The sequence below is a fragment of the Rhamphochromis sp. 'chilingali' genome (assembly GCF_963969265.1).
Source record: "Rhamphochromis sp. 'chilingali' genome assembly, chromosome: 15".
Classification (NCBI taxonomy): domain Eukaryota; kingdom Metazoa; phylum Chordata; class Actinopteri; order Cichliformes; family Cichlidae; genus Rhamphochromis; species Rhamphochromis sp. 'chilingali'.
The window spans coordinates 25,606,712-25,629,005 of NC_137942.1; the positions used below are offsets into that span (position 1 = coordinate 25,606,712).

The following is a 22,294-nucleotide window of genomic DNA, read 5'->3' on the forward strand; positions in this document are numbered from 1 at the left end:
TGTGAGCTCTATCAATATTGCACCACTTATGTCTCAGACCTGCATTTATGTATTTATGCACTGAAATCGCGCTGTAATATCCAGTTAACTGTCCACATTTGTACTCTGTTTTTCCATTTATTATATTTTTTTCATTAATTTGTCTGAAAAAAGATCCACGTAGTAACCAAAGAGAGCCTAAATCAATGGTCTCTAATAGCAGCCAAATTATAAGAGCTTTCATTAGTGATGGTGAGATGAAGCCTTGTGATGAACTGAAGCTTTCCATCCAACTGGTCGACTCATGGTTCGAAGCATTGTGACGATTCATTGGCTCTACTGCGCCATCAAGTGGACGATTAAAGTCAGATAGGCTCAATGATTATAATGATGTGATGTGTAAACCTCTAAACTTAATAAATAAATTGTTTTCATGGTTATTTATCCCGAATATTGTCTCAGTATGTCTGATACAAAAGAGAAAGTGGAAACTATCAGGACAGAGTTTTGGTATGATTGTGTAACTGTGTAATCATGCTTATGTACATCTGGACAATGACACAAACTAGTGTGTGGTGCTTCACTTTTTAATAAACTAAAATCAGATTATAAGATCTGTGGTGTTGTTGATTTATATTATGGTACTTATCATTTGTGATATTTATTACTGTGTGCATACTTTATTAGGAGAGATGAGATTAAATGTTGTCAGACAAATATTCTCTTCCTTGCTGGTTCCATCGAAGGAGAAATGTTCAAGTAAGTATGTAACTGGGACGTAATTCAATTCCACAACACAATGTGACGGGGAATCAGCTGTGTTTTGCTGCCCAATTTATTTAGAATCTGGTGCAAACCGGCGAGCCAGTTCCTGAATCAGTCACGTGGTACGGACTGCCCGCGAGGCCTCGAACATCACTGCATACGTAATCAAAGCAAGCCTCGATACGCGCTTTACAAAACTACCACGAGATTACCCGACACACGCTTCAAAGCTTCGACACACAGGAGACATCACTACTGCACACAGCCTTCACACGACAACAGGTGCACCACACTGCTAAGTGTGTTTTGTGTTTAGAGTTTTGCTAAATGTCTGGAAGTCCGCCATTTTGAATGTAAAATGACATTTTGGCACAGTTTTAGTGTTTTCCAGGCATCGCTGGTTTACACATTCGCCTGCAAAGTGAGAGGTCACTGGTTAAATTCCATTTGGTTACTTCAGGAACTTTTTGGGGTTACTTCAGAAAGGGACATCTTCGTCAAAGCCATGTTTGTGGTGGAATTTTGATCATTTATCACTGGACATAAGATTTTCATCTCTAAAAATGTATTTTGTCCAGTCTGTCCCAAACTTCACACTTTTGATGACAGTCTGGCGACGACTACATGCCAATATCTGGTCACACATGGTGCCACAGTTCTCATATAACATTTTAATCAAGACTACCCCACTGTGATTGAAGCATTTCTTGCAAAACAATCATAACCAAACAAAACCTTTCCTGTTCTGTAAATGAACAGTAGGACAAAATGATTACTAGTCATTGCGGAAAGCACAATTAATGTTTTTGTTTACATCGTTGGAACGAGGAAAAATTCCCCCACCACAAAAACAGAAATACTCATGAAAGCAACCTGTAGTGCAAACACGAGGGCTGAATTTATTACTTCCTGCACTAGAAACCTGCCGATGTTGCTGATATGGATAGATCACCAGTCTTCCTTGTCTTTATCTTATTATCTCCTGTTGAGATGTCGCAGCAGAAAATGCAGCCTGGCCTGTTGAAACATTGTTTTTTTTTAGTGTTTCAACTGAAAAAATAGAATGCCTTTGATCCAAATGGAATGCATCTTGTGAAAAAAGGTGACATCTTGTGACATCACAAGATGATGACATAGATCCTTTGTTATGTCATCATCTTGCTGAGAGAAAAAACCCTTAAGTAGGAGCTTTGCTCTGTTAAACTTTAATGCTCAACGGACCTTGACCTGACAGCAAGCAAACCCTTTTTGGAGAGTTTTGAGAGAATTTTACTTAGCAATTCACCGACCAAGCCGACACATTTCACCATGTCAGCTCACCCATCCTTCAGCTCAAATGAGCTTGGATTAGTTAAAGGGAGCATTTTGGGAAAGCACTACAAGGTAGAGGCTTTCCTCGGAGAAGGGGGCTTTGGTATTGTAGCCAAATGTCGTGATACCATGACTAACCGAGCTGTGGCTATTAAAGTGAACAAGAGCCGCCCTGATATTCTGCAACAGGCGAAATTGGAAATTTTCATCCTGGAGCAGCTGCGAAGGTTGGATTCAGATGCCGCCAACATTGTTCAATGGAACGGCTTTTTTCACGACGGAGAGCGGGTTTGCCTGAAATTTGAACTCCTTGATCAATGCCTGAGGGACTACATATGGGACCGGAAAAACCACTGTCTCCCCATAAGCGAAGTCAGGCCAATTTTAGGTCAACTGACAAATGCTCTGTCCCACCTGGGTTCTGTGGGAATGGTGCACGCTGACCTCAAACCTGGAAACATCATGGTTGTAAACCGCCATGAGTCTCCCATCAAAGTCAAACTTATAGACTTTGGCCTCGCATGTCCTGCGTCTGCAGTGATGCCTGGTGACCGTGTGGGGACGGTTGGTTATTGTGCACCTGAGGTTATGCTTGGCCTTCCTTACAATGAAGCAATTGACATGTGGTCTCTGGGGCTGGTAGCTGTGGAGCTTGCTACAGGGCTGCCACTCTACCCTGGAAATGAAGACTATGATGTTTTGAAATTCATCATAGAGACTCAGGGTCAGCCACCAGATCATGTTCTAGACTCTGGCGTCTACACTGAAGACTATTTCATTGAAGACAAAGACAAGCAACAGCGCTGGACATTTAAGACTGACCAACAATTTCAGTATGAGACAGGATATGAGTCCCTGGAGACAAGATGCATAAAACTGACGCGTCTGGATGACCTTGAACAAATAATAATGTTTAGACGAGGACCAGAAGCTGGCCAACGCTTATTTGTCAGCTTAATTAAACAGATGTTGGCCTTGGATGCACACCAGCGGATAACACCCTCTCAGGTTCTCCGGCATCCCTTTTTCAGCCCTAAGAGTTCCCTGTGCATTGACATGAGTGCTGAAAGATCACAAAACCCTGTGGTCTTTCAGCACCCTTCAAACTTGGAAAGCAAGAGATCACAGAAAATCAACTGCAGTTTTCAAAACTCGGTTGAATTTTCTCAGCAAGTATTCGTCCACACATCAGCCAGTCCATCATTCAGCTCAGATGAGCTTGGATTAGTTAAAGGGAGCATTTTGGGAAAGCACTACAAGGTAGAGGCTTTCCTCGGAGAAGGGGGCTTTGGTATTGTAGCCAAATGTCGCGACACAACAACCAACCAAGCTGTTGCCATTAAAGTCAACAAGAGCGACCCTGATATTCTGCAACAGGCACATGTGGAAATTTTCATCTTGGAGCAGCTGCGAAGGTTGGATCCGGATGCCGCCAACATTGTTCAATGGAACGGCTTTTTCCACGACGGACAGCGGGTTTGCCTGAAATTTGAACTCCTTGATCAATGCCTGTGGGACTACATAGGGGACCGGAATAAACAGGGTCTCCCCATAAGCGAAGTCAGGCCAATTTTAGGTCAAATCACAAATGCTCTGTCCCACCTGAGTTCTGTGGGAATAGTGCACGCTGACCTTAAACCTGGAAACATCATGGTTGTAAACCGCCATGAGTCTCCCATCAAAGTCAAACTTATAGACTTTGGCCTCGCATGTCCTGCGTCTGCAGTGATACCTGGTGACTTTGTGGGGACGGTTGGTTACTGTGCACCTGAGGTTATGCTTGGCCTTCCTTACAATGAAGCAAGTGACATGTGGTCTCTGGGGCTGGTGGCTGTGGAGCTTGCTACAGGGGTGCCACTCTACCCTTCGGAGAATGACTATGATTATCTGAAATTCATCATAGAGACTCAGGGTCAGCCACCAGATCATGTGCTAGACTCTGGCGTGTACACTGAAAACTATTTCATTGGAGACAAATACAAGCAACAGCGCTGGACATTTAAGACGGAAGAACAATATAAAGGCTCTGTTCCAGGGACAGGACATGAATCCCTGGAGACAAGATACATAATACTTACACGTCTGGATGACCTCGAACAGCTAATGATGTTTAGACGAGGACCAGAAGCTGGCCAACGCTTATTTGTCAGCCTAATTAAACAGATGTTGGCCTTGGATGCACACCAGCGGATAACACCCTCTCAGGTTCTCCGGCATCCCTTTTTCAGCCCTGGCCTCTCTAAAAGGTTCCCATGTATCAACATTGAAAGACCATACTGAATCAGTCTCCAGCATGGCATCTTCCACCCTGGACAAAAGTGATAAAAATACAAACTGGGGTTGGAAAATGACATTAACAGCAAATTACAATGCAAAAATTAATTAAGCTGCTCCAAAAATGATCACTTTGGCTTCTTTTTTTTAAATTTTCACTCCCCCCACCCCAACCAGTCGTGGCAGAGGGCTGTCCCTTCCTGAGCCTGGCTCTGTTGAAGGTTTCTTCCTTTTTAAAGGGAGTTTTTCCTTCCCACTGTCGCTAAATGCTTGCTCATAGGGAAATCTTCTGATTGTTGGAGTGGCCAAAACTCTAGGGGAAGTAGCAATTCTTGTGAAAATTAAAAAAAAAAAAAAGCCTACCAATCTTCAAAGCGCAGCAGCGGACACCTTACCATCACATCAGTCCTTCAATCAGACCTAAAACACCACCTTTACAGAAATAAATTCCATACAAATTGGAAATAAATTGTGTAATAAGTGTTATTTTTGATTGTTTATGAATATATAGTGCTACCCTTCAGCCTCCTAGTAGACATACCTGTGTTATGAATGTGAAACTCCTCTGATTTTCAGAAAAGTTGACCTCTGACCTTGAAGTCAAGGTCATTGAGATTTAAGCTTCACAGAGATTTTCAGTAGATGCGACCATGGTATTGACTTGAAAATTCTACACTATCAAAGACTTAGGTGCCCACAGCACCTCGCCATATACAAAAGATTTTTCTATTCATTTATGTATTATTAGTTTATTTATTTCTTCATCCCGCTCTCTCTCTTTTTTTTAAATTCACCTTTCTGTTGCGATGCTCTGGACATTTCTAAACCCCACAAGTTCAGCCTCAATTTTCTTCTCCTCTGTTCATTCTCTCTTCATCTTTTCAGTCTTTTCTTGGCGGTTAACTCCCAGCATGGCAAATATGAACTCAGACAGTCCAATGCAGTGCTTTCACACAGTCATGTCACTGGTACACTTTCCAGCTTGTAATTCAGAGCACATGTTCCATTAACATACATGCTGCTGGACCCTTCAGTGTTTTAGGTCAGTTGTACTGTCTTCTGCCTTCTGTTAATTCTTCAAATCTACGGTGTTGTTCTGTCTGTCTTCTGTCTTCATCAGGAGATTGACTGTCCTTTAAGCTTCTTCTCAGGATAAGGACAGGATGAGAGGTGAAGCTGTAAAATTTCAGCCAAAGCCTGGCCTGTTTGTCGTTCCAATTATGTTAATCTATCATTTTGCCGCTGTACTCATCTGAGGTTGAGCCAAGTCCATGGGCACCTGTATTAACACACTAAGACATTTATTTAATATCATTTTCATTACTATTTCTTAGCACTTTCATTCTCTAATTCCTCTGTTTTCCTTTTGAAAAGTCTCTCACAAGCTCACAAGCTATATTCAGACTTCCTGCTTCACTTCCTGCCAGACACACACACACACACACACACACACACACACACACACACACACACACACACACACACTCCTACTCACATCACTTTTACAGATTCTCATACGAGAATGCGTTCACCAAATCATACTGAATGCATCACATTTCACACTCTATTTGTATGTTTTATTGACTTATATACTAACAATATAAACATTGTTCGCCCCACAGAGAGACACTCACTGAAGTATTTCATCACGGCATCTTCTGGAAACCCAAACATCTCAGAGTTTATGGGTATTGGGATGGTTGATGGCGTCAAGGCGGGTTACTGTGACCTCAGAAACAGGATATTGGAAATAAAACAGGACTGGGCGAAGAAAATAGTAGACAAAGACCCTCGGCAGTTACAGTATTACACTCATGTGTGCTTTGAGAATCTGCCACCTTTCTTCACAGATACAATGTCCACTGTGAAGCAGGATTTCAACCAAACTGGAGGTGTGATATTTTATGTTATTCCTTACACCAGTCAGTACAAATTATACAAATACCTACACAAAAATGATTTAAGTAAATTAATTTTGTTTTTTTTAAATTTTGTAATTAAAGATCTTAAATCTTGAAAATTTACTTCTCCATTGAATCCAGGAATCATCAAACCTTGTAGATGTGAACATACTTAAAACTGTGATAAAACAATCACTTATAATCACTGTTGTTTGTCCTGCCCTTAACAATTGTATCTTAACAGTTCTGATTCTTATAATTTGTCATCTAGATGTCTACTCCTGGGTTAAATTAGTTTCTGTCTCTTGTCCTTCATCTTTTATTTTTGAGGTATCACATCAAGTTAATTTGTACATGTTACAGCATTTCAGCTATCTTCCTTTAGTCATGCTAATAAAAAGTTGACAGATCAGCTCAGATCTGAGCATAGCTCAAACCTTGAAAAATAGCACTGATTCATGAAATGAATAATATTAACAGGTTCATTTTAGTGTGTGTTTTGTTTCTCTTTCTTCAGGTGTCCACTTTTTACAGAGGATAGATGGCTGTGAATGGGATGAAACCACTGGCAAGGTGACCGGATTGACACGTTTTGGGTATGATGGAGAGGACTTTATTGAGCTTGATCTAAAGACACTGACATGGATCGCACTGAAACCAGAGGCTGTCAATACCAAAATAAGATGGGATGCTGAGAGAGCTCAACTGAGAAACGATCAATACTTTCTCAATGTGGTTTGTCCAACTTGGCTGAAGACAGTTTGGAACACTGCAAGAAGTTCCCTGCAGAGAAAAGGTAAAATTACATGACCCAAAGCATTTTCATGGATGCAGTAGTCTGCAGTGTTTTTATATTATATGCAGTAGTTTATGTTAAAATATATGTATAAAAATAGTTATCTCTGAAAAAATGTATAGGTTGACTATTACATCCTCAGCCTAGACTTAACAGGATTGTAATTTTCCATTCTTTCAATCCCAAGATTCCTGAACAAAGTTTAAACAACAGTTCTCAAACCTATACTAACAACCAAAAAGCAGGAGAAAAAGGATTTCATCCAAAGAGCTTGTCACTCCCTTTAGTTGCTAGATTCTGATCATGCTGCCTACACAAACATTTTATTCAACTTTTACAATATTTACTGGCTCACTTTGCCTCCCAAAGAGATATGGAGAGGTAAAGGGGGATGTCATACAGATGCTACAGACAGATGAAAAATAAAAGTAGCAGTAACAAGTAAAGCACAAAGGACATGGAGAGCGCCAGAAGGTCACACAGAAGGTAAAACAGTGTGACACCTGTGAGGCTCAGGGAGAAGACTATATCCACACAGTGTGGAGTGAACGCAGGTGAAACCAGTGAGGGTGTGGCAGACAATCACACAGGAGGGAAACTAGACACAGGTGCAGACAATCAGCGAATCAGAGGTGGGAAGTAAAGCCACAGGAGACAGGCAACCCTACTTTTCACGTTTCCAGACTGCAACTGATTGACTCTACCGACTCTTCCCGTTGTGTCTTACTCCCAGTAGAGATCTCAGGGGAGCAGAAGCAGCAGGCATTTATCAATATAAAAAATCCTTCACTCAAAGTGGAGTCAGTGTGGGAGGGTTGGGCAGACTAACATGATAGGGAAGGAGGTGGAGAGCTATAACAGCAGTTATGGAGTTGAGCGATGAGGAGGTATATGGGAGTAATACAGAGGTAAATGAGCAGCAGGAGGTGGTGAGAGGAGGTGGATACTGGATGGCCAATGACAGGAAGAGAAACAAGGAGCAGGAGGCTAGGCTGGAAGGTAGAGACAGTAAGAGTTGGGAGGATGTGGTGAAGAAGCCACAGCTGGAATCCCTTCTTGTGTTGAGCTTCCAGGGTAATGGAGAAAAACAGGTGGAAAAGGCGACAAAGCTTGCGAGTGTAGGAAAAGTCAAAGTGTAAAGAAGTGTGAAAGTTGGAGTGCAGAGAGTAAGTGGGAGTAAGGAGATGATAACAGGAGTCCCCTTTAGTGTTAACACAGCAGAAATAGTCTAAGCTTGCGTAACTGTGGAGTACAAAAAGAATGATAAGAGGGTCAGAGAAACGTGTAGGTGGAACATAAAAACTGTATTTAGTGTTTATAAAGTATAAATGTGAGGGAATGTCTCAAGACCTATAAAGTGGTTGAGTTTCGGCACCTTGCCAAAGCACGTGGAGGCAAGAGAAGGTCTTCAGGATGTGGAGATCATGAATGGAAAATGTGGGGCTGGTGTCAAACCAAAATGCTTGAACTATGGAGGAGAAGGTAGTGCTGCCTACTGAGGATGTGAGACGATGAAGCAAGAGGCTGATTTCCAACATTGGACAACCTTAAACCCATTTCTTTTGTTTTGGTACCTCCCACCAGAGGTCCAAGTGGAGCTGTGGAGCAAGCAGGTGTTTAACAAAATAACACATTTCTGTTTCATAGCCTCAAGTTAAAGTAATGTCAGTTAAATATGACGTGTGGAAATACTGCAAATTGCGTTTTTTCCTTAACTGTTCACATTTCCTTTCCTTATCTGTTTTTCTTTCTCAACTTTCAATACTACTTTCATCCACGTTCACTCACTCTACACAACTTCTATCTTCCTCCTGTCCAGTTCTTCCATCAGTGTCTCTCCTCCAGAAGACTCCCTCCTCTCCAATCAGCTGCCACGCTACAGGTTTCTATCCTGGCAGAGCTGTGATTTTCTGGAGGAAAGATGGGGAGGAGATTCATGAAGATGTTTATCTTGGAGAAATCCTCCCCAACAATGATGAGACCTTCCAGATGAGTGCTGACCTGAGCATATTATCAGTCACACCTGAAGACTGGGGAAGGTACGACTGTGTCTTTCAGCTCTCTGGTGGTGAGGACATCATCACAAATCTGAATGAAAGCATTATCAGGACCAACTGGAAAGGTGAGAAAAACATATTTGAGTAATTTAGTTTGTTGATACTGTGGATTGTCTAAAATGTGAGGCTTGAATCTTTCTTCCTGGCTTCTTTTTTCATTATTATTATTACTTTGGGAATAACTGATGGAGATCCAAGCTGGGCTGGAAAATATGTACATTCTTCGAGGCTGTTAATGCTGTTAATATTCTTAAGATTAAGAAAAAAAACTTATTTTTTTAGTCTGTGAATTAAAAAAAGTTCCACTAATGTTTCATACAAAAGCCATTCCACGATCAGTGGACTAACTGAAATTGTTTTATTTTTTTTAACCCTCCAGCTCCTGTCAGTGTCACTGAACTCTCTGTGTGACTGAATCAACATCACGTAGACAAACACAGAACCCTACAACCGATGATACACCCCTCCAGTTAGACAAGTTTAGGGAACCGAAGATTCATGGTTATTTTATTAGTGATTTTTCTAAATAACAGTTTTTAAATTTCTAGTAATTTTCAATACCATCATATGATCATTCAGTTGTTACTGAAAGAGACAAGTCAGAATCTGTAATATCCATTTCAGTCAAATTAATCTATTTCATCCATATTAACAACTTTTAGTAGTTTTCAGTTTGAGTTTCAGAGCTCAGAAACATCGAACTGTCCCGTGTGTCTCCAACACTGCCTGTTCTCCTGTGTGGGTATTAAAAGGTCGCTCTACATTTATTATGTTCTTAAGTGTCAAACCAGAGCCTGACCCACTGCTTTCAGCTGGATCAGCTGGCCAAAGGTTTTTGGCAGTGTCATGCAACACTTTGCTTAAAGTTGTTTTATTTTCCAATAAAATGAATTTATGATTTTTTTTCCCCAATGTTATGAGTGTATATCTGTGTCACGAGTGTGTATCTCAATAATGATATGCAGATAAGATGCAATTATGCCCCTTCTGGCTGCCTTGATAATTATTTTATTCAACTTAATGTCAAATATGACAGCCTCGCAATCATTTTCAAAATTTAGTGATAATCATCAGCCAGAAAACTCAAAGCATAAAAATGTGACAGAAATCAGGGATTTTTGGGGGGATACTGTCCTGTGTTTTGTTGCTCACATAAAAATGGTTTTCAGTCATGTTTCATTCAAATACAAATAAATAAAAATGATAAATCTCTTAACTACTGTATTTGTTTTCTTTATTGACTTTTTTTTAAAAGCTCTATTAAAATGTTTTTAGAAGCATTAAGGGCTAAACTGCAAATACACAACCTTATTAATTTTTGTTCAATTTTCTAAAAAAGACAGAAAGATGTTTATCATCGTAGAGAAATGAACGCCCCTGATATATTTTTAAGAAAAAAAATTGTCTCAAGTAAAAACAATTTTGTAGAACAGGTTAAATGTTGTTGTTAGGCCTTAAATCCACATATCAGACACTGATCAACAAACGTGTTTTGTGTTGTGTGAACTTTAGATTTTTTTTTTTTTTAAAGAGCTTTTTTCTCTTTTAGAACAAAACAAATATTTGGACATTGTGTAGGTTTTTTATGCAGTAAGTGCATATGTGATAATTCCTTTATAAATGCACACAAAATGTCACATGCATGGTTAAATGTCCTCGGCACTGCTGTAGGTGAACGAGGCAGCCGATCATATGCATGTAATTTAGCTCTTTCCCAGAAGGCGTCACTGCTGAGCTTTCTAACAGCGGAGGCATTGATTAAAGCTCAACCGGAAAATTACACTTTGTACACACTGTATAAATGCTTACGGCAATTTTACAGCCTTTTCACTTTTCTGTTTACTGCGTGTAGTTTATAATGAGCCCATGAACGCTGTCTGGTCTGCTGATCCAAGACCTCTTTGAGGTACTTATCTCGAACATGCTTTTTGACCAGAGTCTTTCTGACTCAGACTGATGGCCAAACTTTTCACAGCTATCAGAGGAAACCAGCAGCTTTTTCAGTAAGGTAAGAGATGCTGTGTGTCTTATATTGCTTGGGCTCAGGTGGTTGTTAAGACCCAGAAACATCAGCTGTTTGGGAAAATATGACATGACAGTTCACTCTGCATGTTCTGAACTTCTCTGTTTCCCTGTCACAAAGTGACGTGGCGAGCATCAAAGTGGACTGACTGAGGCAGACTTCCTCAGAGTCTGCCTCAGTCCACGTAGTCTGTAGACTGCCCCCATCTGGCAACACAGCTCATGGGGGTGATCGTGGCTCAAGAGTTGGGCGTTCGCCTTGTAATCGGAAGGTTGCCGGTTCGAGCCCCGGCTTGGACAGTCTCGGTCGTTGTGTCCTTGGGCAAGACACTTCACCCGTTACCTACTAGTGGTGGTCAGAGGGCCCAGTGGCGCCAGTGTCCGGCAGCCTCGCCTCTGTCAGTGCGCCCCAGGGTGGCTGTGGTTACAATGTAGCTTGCCATCACCAGTGTGTGTGTGTGTGTGAATGGGTGGATGACTGGATATGTAAAGCGCTTTGGGGTCCTTAGGGACTAGTAAAGCGCTATACAAATGCAGGCCATTTACCATTTTTACCATATAGATGGACAGAGATTCACCAATCACTTAAAAACTGTTCTTATAAATTCTACAGAACAATTTCAAAATTCTGTTTCTCAAAATTGTGAAGGTTTTGAATATCTCATCAACTAAAGTTCAAGAAAAATAGATCACGTGGAAGCAGGCACGTGCAGGGGGGGCTAGAGGGGCTTGAGCACCCGCCCCTTTCCTGATGGGTGCCCAAAGTGCCCTTTTGTTGAGGCAACTTTTTAAAAAAAAAATTATTATTATTATTTTTTTAATGTGTGTGTGCGTGCGGAGTCCTTTCGGTGCTCCTCAACAATAATATTTAACTATTAATCACAGTTTTGCTAAATAAAAGGATCTGGCTTGCATCAGTCACATGATCACTATTAACCAATGATCGCCCTTGACGGCAGAACGCGCTGGTTACGAGCCGGGAACGAGCTCACAAAGAGCACGCGCATTTGTTGCGGTCCGGAGCTGTAGGAGAAACACAAGTTAACTCAGAGACACAGACTGATGCGACAAAACCAGTAAGTAGGTGTACAGCGTACACTGTAGTGTGTAGCACCCAGGAGTATTAGCTTATTACGTACACGTTGGTAAGTTGTCTTGTTGCAACTGACGAACTGAAACAAACGAGCGTGCTGCGTGTGCAACAGCGCGACAAACATTACCTGTCCTTTTATTAACTGCACAAGTAGTGCTGGTCATAGCTGCTGGCTACCTGGCTGTCATGGGTCTATAGCTCTGTCACCGTTTTAGGGAACATATTTAGTTTTAAAGTAAGTTTCCGGGCTTTTCCTGCCTTTCTGGAGGGATTATATTTCACTAAAAACGATCTAATATGCATGTCCACATAATTATGCATTATTATAATATTTTAAAAAACACACGCTGTATTTTAAAGAACATACATTAAGAAGCAGATTATATTAGATTTATATTTTAAATAAGACAAAATTTGGATTTTACAGCAGTAAAATGATTGTATCTCTACAGTTTAAAAATGTAATAAGCTTTGCCCCTGCACAGAGTGGATAGTGAAACAAATGGAATCATCATAAATACATTATTTCATATTTATTACTTCCCCCTCCTCATTGCTTTATTATTGTAGCTCTAGTAATAAATAATAATGTAAGGATTCTGGATCAGCACCGTGATGCCCATAGTATATACAGTATTCTGAAGAAGGTCTAAAATGTCACTGTGTGTGCGTGCATGTGTGTGTTTTATTTAGATGGATTTTTAAAAAAAATATTACTCATGATATAACATTTTCCAGACATGCCTGGTAAGGACATGAGGAGGAAACAGTAGGAGCTGTGTGAGGCTACTAAAAGCAGGGCTATAACATTTTTCTGTCATCATTTAGATTAAGTGCTGGAGTTGTTAGGTGTGGATAATTAAATTATAGTTCATTGCAATAGCAAGTTGTGCCTTGTTCTCAGATGGACAGCAAGTGGAGAGTGATATATGAAATGATGGGATGGAAGGAAGAAGAGAAGCAAAGAGTGATTCACAGGCAGAGCCTAAATTATTTCTCACAGTTTTTTGTTGCCTTATGGTTCCAAGCGCTGTCACCAATCTTTGCATTTTGTTATTATCTCATGACACTTGTTTAATCAGCTACCATCTCTCCTATGGACTTTTTAATGTCTACAGTCTCAGATCAACACAGCCCTGCCCTCCAGCACTATCAGCAGCAGGAGCAGCAGAAACCCCTCAACAGCAACATTGTACTGTGGCTGTAGCTCAGGTGGCAGAGCAGGTCAGCCACTAATCAAAAGGTCGGTGGTTCGATCCCAGGCTGCCTCCTGGCTGCATGCCAAATATCCTTGGGCAAGATACTAACCCCATGTTTGCCTACTGGTGGTGGTCAGAGGGCCCGGTGGCGCCAGTGTCCGGCAGCCTCGCCTCTGTCAGTGCGCCCCAGGGTGGCTGTGGCTACAATGTAGCTTGCTATCGCCTGTGTGTGAATGACTGAATGTAGTGGGAAGCGCTTAGGGGCTTTGCCTTGTTGCCCATATTAGATTCTTGATGAATGTGTGTTGTTGTTATTCAGCCTGGTTCAATGTGCCCCTTTTTAACTTTGAGCACCCGCCCCTTTAAACCTCTCTGCACGTCCCTGCGTGGAAGAACTGAACATTTTATTGTGATAGAAAAATGAATGTATTTAGCAAATAGACTGAGATGAACCATGATGGCAGAACAGAATTGCAGGGGTGAGAGGATTTAGGACAAGATGCCCCCCTGCAATCTAGGAGCTGTTGGTGGTAAAGATGAAAACTGAGGCTTAGATGGAGTTCAATGATTTGTAATGATATAATTCTTAATCCAAATAGGATTTACCACGTAGTCTGTAGACTGCCCCCATCTGGTAACACAGCTCACTGCAGGCAGACGGGCAGTCCCTGGATTGGAGCAGACTGCAAATGCGTCACGCTCTCTGAACCATAAATTCCACTGTAGATGAAGCAGCACTAAGCGATGGAGCAGTGAACTCTTGCCAATGAGCCAACAAACACAAATTGTACTTGTAGAGCAGTTTATTGTGTGGAGAAGAGGGTGTTTGAGATCAATGAGCTGAAGCTGGTATGGTCTAATCCACAGACTGGACAGCGTGCTCTGTTTCCGCATTACAGAGAAACTTGGTCATTAAATCAGAAGTCTCAAAAACTCAGAAAAACTGTGTTTGTGTAATATGAGACACTAGTTGTTGAGGGGTTAAAGAATAACTGACACTCCCCTAACCTGAGGGAGCTGAAGAGATCCTGAAAGAAGAATGGGAGAAAATACCCCAAAATAGGTGCGCCAAGCTTGTAACATCATGCTCAAAACACCTTAAGGACTCAACAAGACTTGAGACTTCAACTAGGTTTGCAAGAATTTTAAGCAAATGTTTCTCATTTTTACACTATGGGGTATTGTGTGCAGAACTTTAAGGTAAAAAGTCGATTTAATGCGTTTTTTAACAATGCTTTAATGTGACAAAATGTGAAACTGGGATGCACTGGAGGCAGGTAGAGGCAAGATGGGAAGTGCAGACAGATCAGAATATATTTAAATTTAAAAAAGACAGATGGCTTAATAAAAACAGCTTTTAAAATGGAAAAAAACAAGGTCTGAAATTTCCATGAAAGCCTTTTTATTTTGAAGCCTTTTTAAAGGCCAGACTAAGCTGGCTAATCAGCAGGAAGAAGACTGGCTGAGCTCTGCTCCTCTGCAGACAAATCCCTGTGGACTGCTGATAACCAGTGGCTATTATCAGGCTATTATCAATGTTACAATTATTCATAAATCAAAACATTATTTACCTATTTATTGGAACAGCAGGTCATGTACACTCTTTAAACATAAACTGAATCTTGAATTTATGAAAATAACTCAAATAAAATACATACATGCTAAACAAACCATAGACACATGAACAGCTGAAAGAACATAATTAGAAGAAAATCAGAATATCATAAAGAGACACTGTTTTTTAAGTATTTTGGGACCCTGCTCTCAGTGTGTTACAACAAATGTCACGGGAGTGGAACGGACTCAGGCGCAGACTGAGGTAGCACAGTTCAACGACACTTTATTAATCACACTGGTGCGCTGTATACACATGAAGGGGGGGGACACCAGGGTCCCGGGGATCAATAGGCTGGGGAGACACACTTCTTCGCACTCGCTCTGCTCCTCGTCCAAACAGTCTCCACACAAGCAGCTCACTCTCCTACTCACGGGGTCCAGGGGTCACAAAAGGGCTGATCCTGGTAAACCTATTTACACAGACGAGGGTAAGTTGAAGGCAAACACGGGAACAGTAGAATCGCAAGGAAGCCAGGCAATACTAACGAGGGTTACTCAATATTCCAGCGACGAATAGCTCAGACCCCAGCCTTAAGAAGAGCCAGAGAACTGCAATTCGCTCGAGATCAGCTGCAGGTGCGTGGGCCAAGGGCAGGAGCCCAATCAGAGCTCTGCCCAGGCAGACAGGTAGGAGAGAGAGAGCGAGAGAAAAACCACAAACACTTGTGGCCACACTGGGCTGGCCGGGGAGGCACAGGGACCATGACAACAAAACTGATCCTTCCAGTTCTGTGTTCTAAAGAAGCAGTATATCCTCCTGACTACCAGCAATGCAAATTTGTCCTCTGTAGAGCACCTTTCTAAACCTGAATATCTCCCATGCACTGCATACTACAGAATTGCCTCCTTTTGGTATCTACAGAGGACATTTAGGGCTTTCCAATGATACCAAATGTGAAGGGGTGGAGCTTTGGGAACTTTAGTTTTTTCATGAAGGAACATGGCGGCCATCGCTGCAAGCACATTTTATGGGAAGAAGAAAAGTAAGTGCATAAAACTTCTTATTGAGCAATTTTTAGCAATGAATGTTGTTAGCATATTTTAAATAAGTCTCTTAATAACACATTAAAACATAGTATGCTTAATTCTAACTTCATTTTAGTATAGTATTGAAGTGTTTAAAAAATGTCCTCCATAGTGGACATTTGTAGTCATTTCCTCCATTTTGTTCTGTTTTTTTAAATGACCAGAAAAGGAGTCCTTTTTAGAAGCAGAAAGAAATTTATTGCAGTTTGATGAGGGAAACCCAGATCTTGAGTTGTCTGATGAAGAAGATCATAGGGAATAAGCCCTTGAAGAAGAAAGGAGGAGGAGCATCAGGGATGGTACTCAGACCTGAACTTGCTGTCATTAAGTGGTTGGACAGTTGTCATGGCATCCTCTGCCTATGGCAATCAACCTCAGGACAGACGCACAAGATGGTCTAAGAAAAACAAAAGGTTTGTCCATGTGCCAAGTCCACTGGCAATTGCTGAGTACACTACCAATATAGGTGACGTGGACCTTGTTGCCGAATGTTGAGTTTCTACAGGATGGTCCCTCACACTCAGAAATTGACAGTATGTGCAGTTTTCTACTTTTTGATCTGGCAATCACCAACTCGTGGCTTCAGTATAGCAGTGACTTGCAGTTTTGGGGGAAGAAACCACTACAGTTCCTTGAGTTCAAACTTCTCCTTGGTGAAGAGTTGAAGAAAATGTTTGCCATCAAAGTTCATTTTTACACGTTTGGCCTTCCAATGTCCTCTGCAGTGGACATGTGATATCTAAAAAATGTAAACTTATTTTTCCCAAAAAATTATTTCAGTCTTCTAATTACCTTAATACGGAGCCCCCCAGGGGACATGGGAGAAAAAAAAATTAGGGAGAAAAAAAAAAAATTAAGACGGACTTTTGCGAGATCTCGCAAAAGTATTGCGAGAGCTCGCAAAACTTTCTCGCGAAAGTTGAATTCCAACAATGGCGGCAGCTACTTAGTTGTAATATTACTCTTTCTGGGTCACAAAATACACTTTTAAGATATTTTGAGGCGTGAATGTAGTTGTGTAAACGTCAGATACCTGCTCGGTTTACAAGACATCACATATTTGCAAAAGTGCTCCGACGTTTTTGGAGATCTGACACCCACTAGCTCGAAGCTAACGGGAGGTCGAGACCTACTACAGCCGGGAGGAACACCGCTTTCCCGGCACATCGTGCCTCGACCTCCCGGTCGGCTTCGAGCTGGCGGCCACTAGCTCGAAGCTAACGGGAGGTCGAGACCTACTACAGCCGGGAGGAACACAGCTTTCCCGGCACATCGTGCCTCGACCTCCCGGTCGGCTTCGAGCTGGCGGCCTCCGAAGAATGCGGCTAAAACTTTTGCGAGCTCTCGCAAAAGTCCGTCTTAATTTTTTTTTTCCTCCCAAATTTTTTTTTTTTTTCCTCCCTAATTTTTTTTTTTTTTCCTCAATTTTTTTTTTCTCCCATGTCCCCTGCGGGCTCCGTACCTTACAAACATTGGGGGATTTAAATTTTTTTTGATTGGACAACATTTTTTTTTCCTGGTAGTCAGGATTATATCAGACTATTACAGGTATAGGCATGTGGGAAAGTGGGCGAGTGCAGGCAGATTATTAGGAGCAGAAATCAGGAGTAGACGCTGCAATAGCTGCTTAAGTTAAACTAACCTCAAAGGTCTTTACATGTTAGAGGGAACAAGAGCAATAACAATGATAACATTATGGATAAAGAAAACATGAAGCTGTTTTTCTTGATTCTTCTGTGCTATGGCTCATTCGCAGGTAAGAAAAAAACGTTAAACCTTTGAGCTCTGACAGCAGAGTCATCTGACCTAAAGCTGAGTTTTTGCTTTGTTTCACTTTAAAGCTCTTTTAGCCCGAATGTTGTAAACTCAGTTTTTATATTTATTTTCTAGAATTTAAAAGATCCATGTTTTATCAGGTATACTTTGACAACTGAATTTCATTGTCACCGCTGCTGTGGGTAGGAGTTGCTTTAAATCTCATTTTACATTCGTTTGGTAAAAGGTAACTAAACTATTCTATTCTATTCATGTCAGATGTGACCTATTAAATACGTTGTTTTTTTTTTTAAGATTTAGGTTGAATATTAATAGTTTTGGACATTCTTGATAATTTGCACATGCAAAGCGTATCAGCCACATTGGTCCTTTAGCCCCAAATCTTTGTCAAAATATAAATTAAAAGCTGCACAGTCCTGCTGTAGAGCCTTCTGTCTCTGTTAGTGCAGATTAAATGAGATTTTTTTGACTGAATAATCTAGTAGTCTATCTGATCTGTCACTGGGCAAGAGAAAGGGTGCAGCCTGGATAACTAAATGAATTATATTTCTGATACTTTTTGTGCATCTGAATTAATTGCTACCATTATAAACATTGTCCTACAGTGAAACACTCGCTGAACTATTTTATCATTGGATCCTCCGGAGTTCTGAACATCTCAGAATTCGCTGGTGTGCTGATGGTTGATGGCGTTCAGATGGGTTACTGTGACGTGAGCAAGAAGATATTGGAACCAAGACAGGAGTGGGCGAAGAACATTTTAAAAAAACACCCTGAGCAACTGGACTGGTACAAGCACAAGTGTTTTGAGGATCAGCCAAACTTCTTCAGAGAGCTGATTTCTAGTTTGAAACAGCAGTTCAATCAAAGTGAAGGTGCAGTATTTCTGTTATACCTTACCCTAAATGATAATGAAACATTGCATATACAAAAACTTCTTACTTTAACCTCATAAGACCCGAACTCTTCAACGGCATGCATTTTTAATTTCTCTTTGATATTTGGGCATATTGGGGCCCGATGAATGTAAAAACAAAGAATTACCAGATTTTTTTTTTTTACCTTATTTTTGTTTTTAAGAAAAATGAGAGCCACATATGAGGATATTCATTTAAAATTTTGATAGAACAGTAGCAGTATAATGTCCTCGTAAGTGGATATCAGGCTCCTGTAGAGCAGAATTGAGTATTTTGGTCTAAATAACCCAAAATGTGATGTCCACATATGTGGACACCACATTTTCATCACATCACATCGCCAGGTCCTAGGAGGTTAAGAACAGATACGTTTAGATTTTGTCTTTAAAATGTTTTATTTTGCAACGGTTTTACAGTTTCTTAGAATTTATAGCCTAGTTGTCAGACAGCTCCAAAGGGGTAATATTACAAAGCAAAATAACGAATGAAGTGCAGCTGTCCAGTTACAGTAGTGCAAACTTTATGTTGCATAGTCACAGGAATGCATATGTACTCATTTGGTGGTGCAAAAAATATATATAAATGTTGTAATACTTCTGATTAGTCATTTATACTTCTGGAATTAAATCTACTATAACACAGACCACACATCAAAAATAGCTGTTCAATCAATGAAATGAATCAATTTTACCTTTCTGCTGAGAAACTAAAGAGATTCCACATCTCCTTTAGACTGTGAGTGTAATCCTTTATTTTTAAATGGACCCAGTTTAAATGCACAGCCGTCACCTCACAGATTCATAGCAGAACCTAGAGCACACTCAGCCATAACATAATTAACTTGAATTAAAGATTTAGTTTAAATCATTAAATTTACATTTTTCATTCATATTCTCATTTTCAGTAGTGTTTTATTCCTTTCTTATTCTTTTATTTTTTATCATTTATCATCATCACGTGATAGCATCTCTGATTTCATTAGGCACTCATGGAGATCATTTTGTGTGTAAAAAGTTATGTGACCTGTGAAATGCCTTTTTTAATATGAGCACACACAGAGCCTGAACCAGGAAGCCCAGCTTAACAGAGAAAGATGATAACCACATTTGTGATACCGTTGGGTCTCACAAAGAAAGCCTTGCTGTGTCGTACTTGCTGGCTGTGGAGTATACTCTGAATTAAATCAGTTTTATTCTTGTCGTCCATCTTTTTTCTCATAAACTTGATTAATCAGGTTCATTTATAAGTTCTGTAGCATTTCAATTAGCTTCCATTAGTTATACTAATAAAAAGTTCTCAGATAGTGTGACTTGAATCACAAAACAAACTAATGCTTGGAGAACAATAGAGCCTTACACAAAGTACAGTATTAAAATTGTTCATTGAAATGTATTCTTCCTTTCTCTCTTCAGGTGTCCACATTTTACAGAGGATAGATGGCTGTGAATGGGATGAAACCACTGGGGAGGTTATTGGTATGACACAGTATCATTATAACGGAGAAGACTTCCTTAAATTTGATCTGGAGAAAGGGACATGGATCGCACTGAAACCAGAGGCTGATGTTACCAAACTGAAATGGGATACTGACCAACTTGGAATAAAACACAGAGAAAATGACCTCACCAAGATTTGTCCAGAGTATCTGAAGCTGTATGTGGAGTATGAGAAAAGCTTCCCACAGACAAAAGGTAGAATCACATGAGCTTATAAAGTTTAGTGGCTACGCAGTATTTATTCACACACACAAGGCATATGTGAACCCAGAGAGTGGGGCAGAGAACAAACAACTAATTATAAAAAAAAGTACAAGGTTACAAACAAATCACAAACTGAAGCTAAAATGATATACATGATTTATTTTGTAGACTTTTTTTACTTGCACCACAAGACATTTTTCTTTATTCTTCTAGCCTCCTAACACCTTTAAAATGCTAGTGCCACTGAGCCTCCTAGATGTGTTGTGTGAGTTTGATATCAATGTTTTTTTTGTTCATATCTCCCTATTAAATTTCTTTCTTTGCCATTTTTCTGTTTCTCTTCCATCGATTGTCCTTTTGTTTCCATCTCTCTTTCCCACCTTCCATCTCTCCAGTTCTTCCGTCAGTGTCTCTCCTCCAGAAGACTCCCTCCTCTCCAGTCAGCTGCCATGCTACAGGTTTCTATCCTGACAGAGCCGTGATGTTCTGGAGGAAAGATGGAGATGAGCTTCATGAAGGTGTAAAGATAGGAGAGATCCTCCCCAACAATGATGAGACCTTCCAGATGAGTGCTGACCTGAGCATATTATCAGTCACACCTGAAGACTGGGGAAGGTATGACTGTGTCTTTCAGCTCTCTGGTGGTGAGGACATCATCACAAATCTGAATGAAAGCATTATCAGGACCAACTGGAAAGGTGAGAAAAACATATTTGAGTAATTTAGTTTGTTGATACTGTGGATTGTCTAAAATGTGAGGCTTGAATCTTTCTTCCTGGCTTCTTTTTTCATTATTATTATTATTACTTTGGGAATAACTGATGGAGATCCAAGCTGGGCTGGAAAATATGTACATTCTTCGAGGCTGTTAATGCTGTTAATATTCTTAAGATTAAGGAAAAAAACTTATTTTTTTAGTCTGTGAATTAAAAAAAGTTCCACTAATGTTTCATACAAAAGCCATTCCACGATCAGTGGACTAACTGAAATTGTTTTATTTTTTTAGCCCTCCAGCTCCTGTCAGTGTCACTGAACTCTCTGTGTGACTGAATCAAAATCACGTAGACAAACACAGCACCCTACAACCGATGATACACCCCTCCAGTTAGACAAGTTTAGGGAACCGAAGATTCATGGTTATTTTATTAGTGATTTTTCTAAATAACAGTTTTTAAATTTCTTTCACTATTTAGACCATAAAACTCTGATAGCCATTTTGGAACTTTTATATTTACTAGTTCAACAAAATGTGTTTAATCCATTAAACCCTCGGTTATTTTTTTTAGCCTTGCAACCGGAGGGCTGTTACTGAATGCATTTACAGGTGTTTTTCAGACAGAAATACAGAGCTACTGTAACGTCTTTAAAGGGTAAATAATACAATTGTTCTGCATCTACTGTATGTGCAGGTAGTGAATAGTGTGTATGGTCACATCAATAGACACGCAGTACAGTGTATTTTCACTTCCCTTCAGCAGCATGCGATTCATAGACTAACTAGTTGAACCTTATAGGTGGATGGATGCACTTCTGTTCTAACCTGCTGTTTTGTTTGTTCTTCAGGAGAGTCGCACTTTGACACGCCCATCCCCATCATTGTTGCAGTGGGTGCTGTGGTCATGCTAATTGCTGCTGTTGGATTTGTTGTTTACAAAAAGAAAGGTGAGCGACTCACAGAAGCTGTTTCAACAACAGAGCGGTAGCAGCATTCAGAGGCTTGTTTATTGTTACATTTTTTCTGCAGTGTTGTACATATTAGACAATTATTTCTGAATTCATTTAAAACCTGAAAATATTTGTCTTTACTTGTCCTTTTTTTCATTTTGTCCCTTTGATCTGAAATGCACTCTGGAATAATAAT

The 22,294-nt window shown here is 40.4% G+C and overlaps 2 protein-coding genes across 2 annotated transcripts in view; one reads left to right on the forward strand and one right to left on the reverse strand.

Annotated features, from left to right (window-relative positions):
• The window catches only part of LOC308411793 (interferon-induced very large GTPase 1-like), a gene marked incomplete at its 3' end in the record, with an annotated part of 253,476 nt that overhangs the window by 148,184 nt on the left and 82,998 nt on the right, over nt 1–22,294 (reverse strand).
• On the forward strand, nt 6,105–21,555 carry LOC308411347 (major histocompatibility complex class I-related gene protein-like). The gene is made up of 8 exons (XM_080905231.1): nt 6,105–6,221; nt 6,748–7,026; nt 8,846–9,148; nt 17,707–17,796; nt 18,422–18,691; nt 20,146–20,424; nt 20,829–21,131; nt 21,448–21,555. Exons 1-8 carry the CDS (start codon nt 6,185–6,187, stop codon nt 21,477–21,479), a joined length of 1,593 nt encoding a protein of 530 aa, XP_080761357.1. The 5' UTR covers nt 6,105–6,184; the 3' UTR covers nt 21,480–21,555.

Excerpts from the sequence above, each read along its gene's own strand:
- LOC308411347 (XM_080905231.1), top strand. The coding sequence starts at position 6,185 with ATGTCCACTGTGAAGCAGGATTTCAACCAAACTGGAG. Across the intron at positions 9,149-17,706 it reads TATCAGGACCAACTGGAAAG|GGAACAAGAGCAATAACAAT; the intron begins GTGAGAAAAACA and ends TACATGTTAGAG. Across the intron at positions 18,692-20,145 it reads GCAGTTCAATCAAAGTGAAG|GTGTCCACATTTTACAGAGG; the intron begins GTGCAGTATTTC and ends TTCTCTCTTCAG.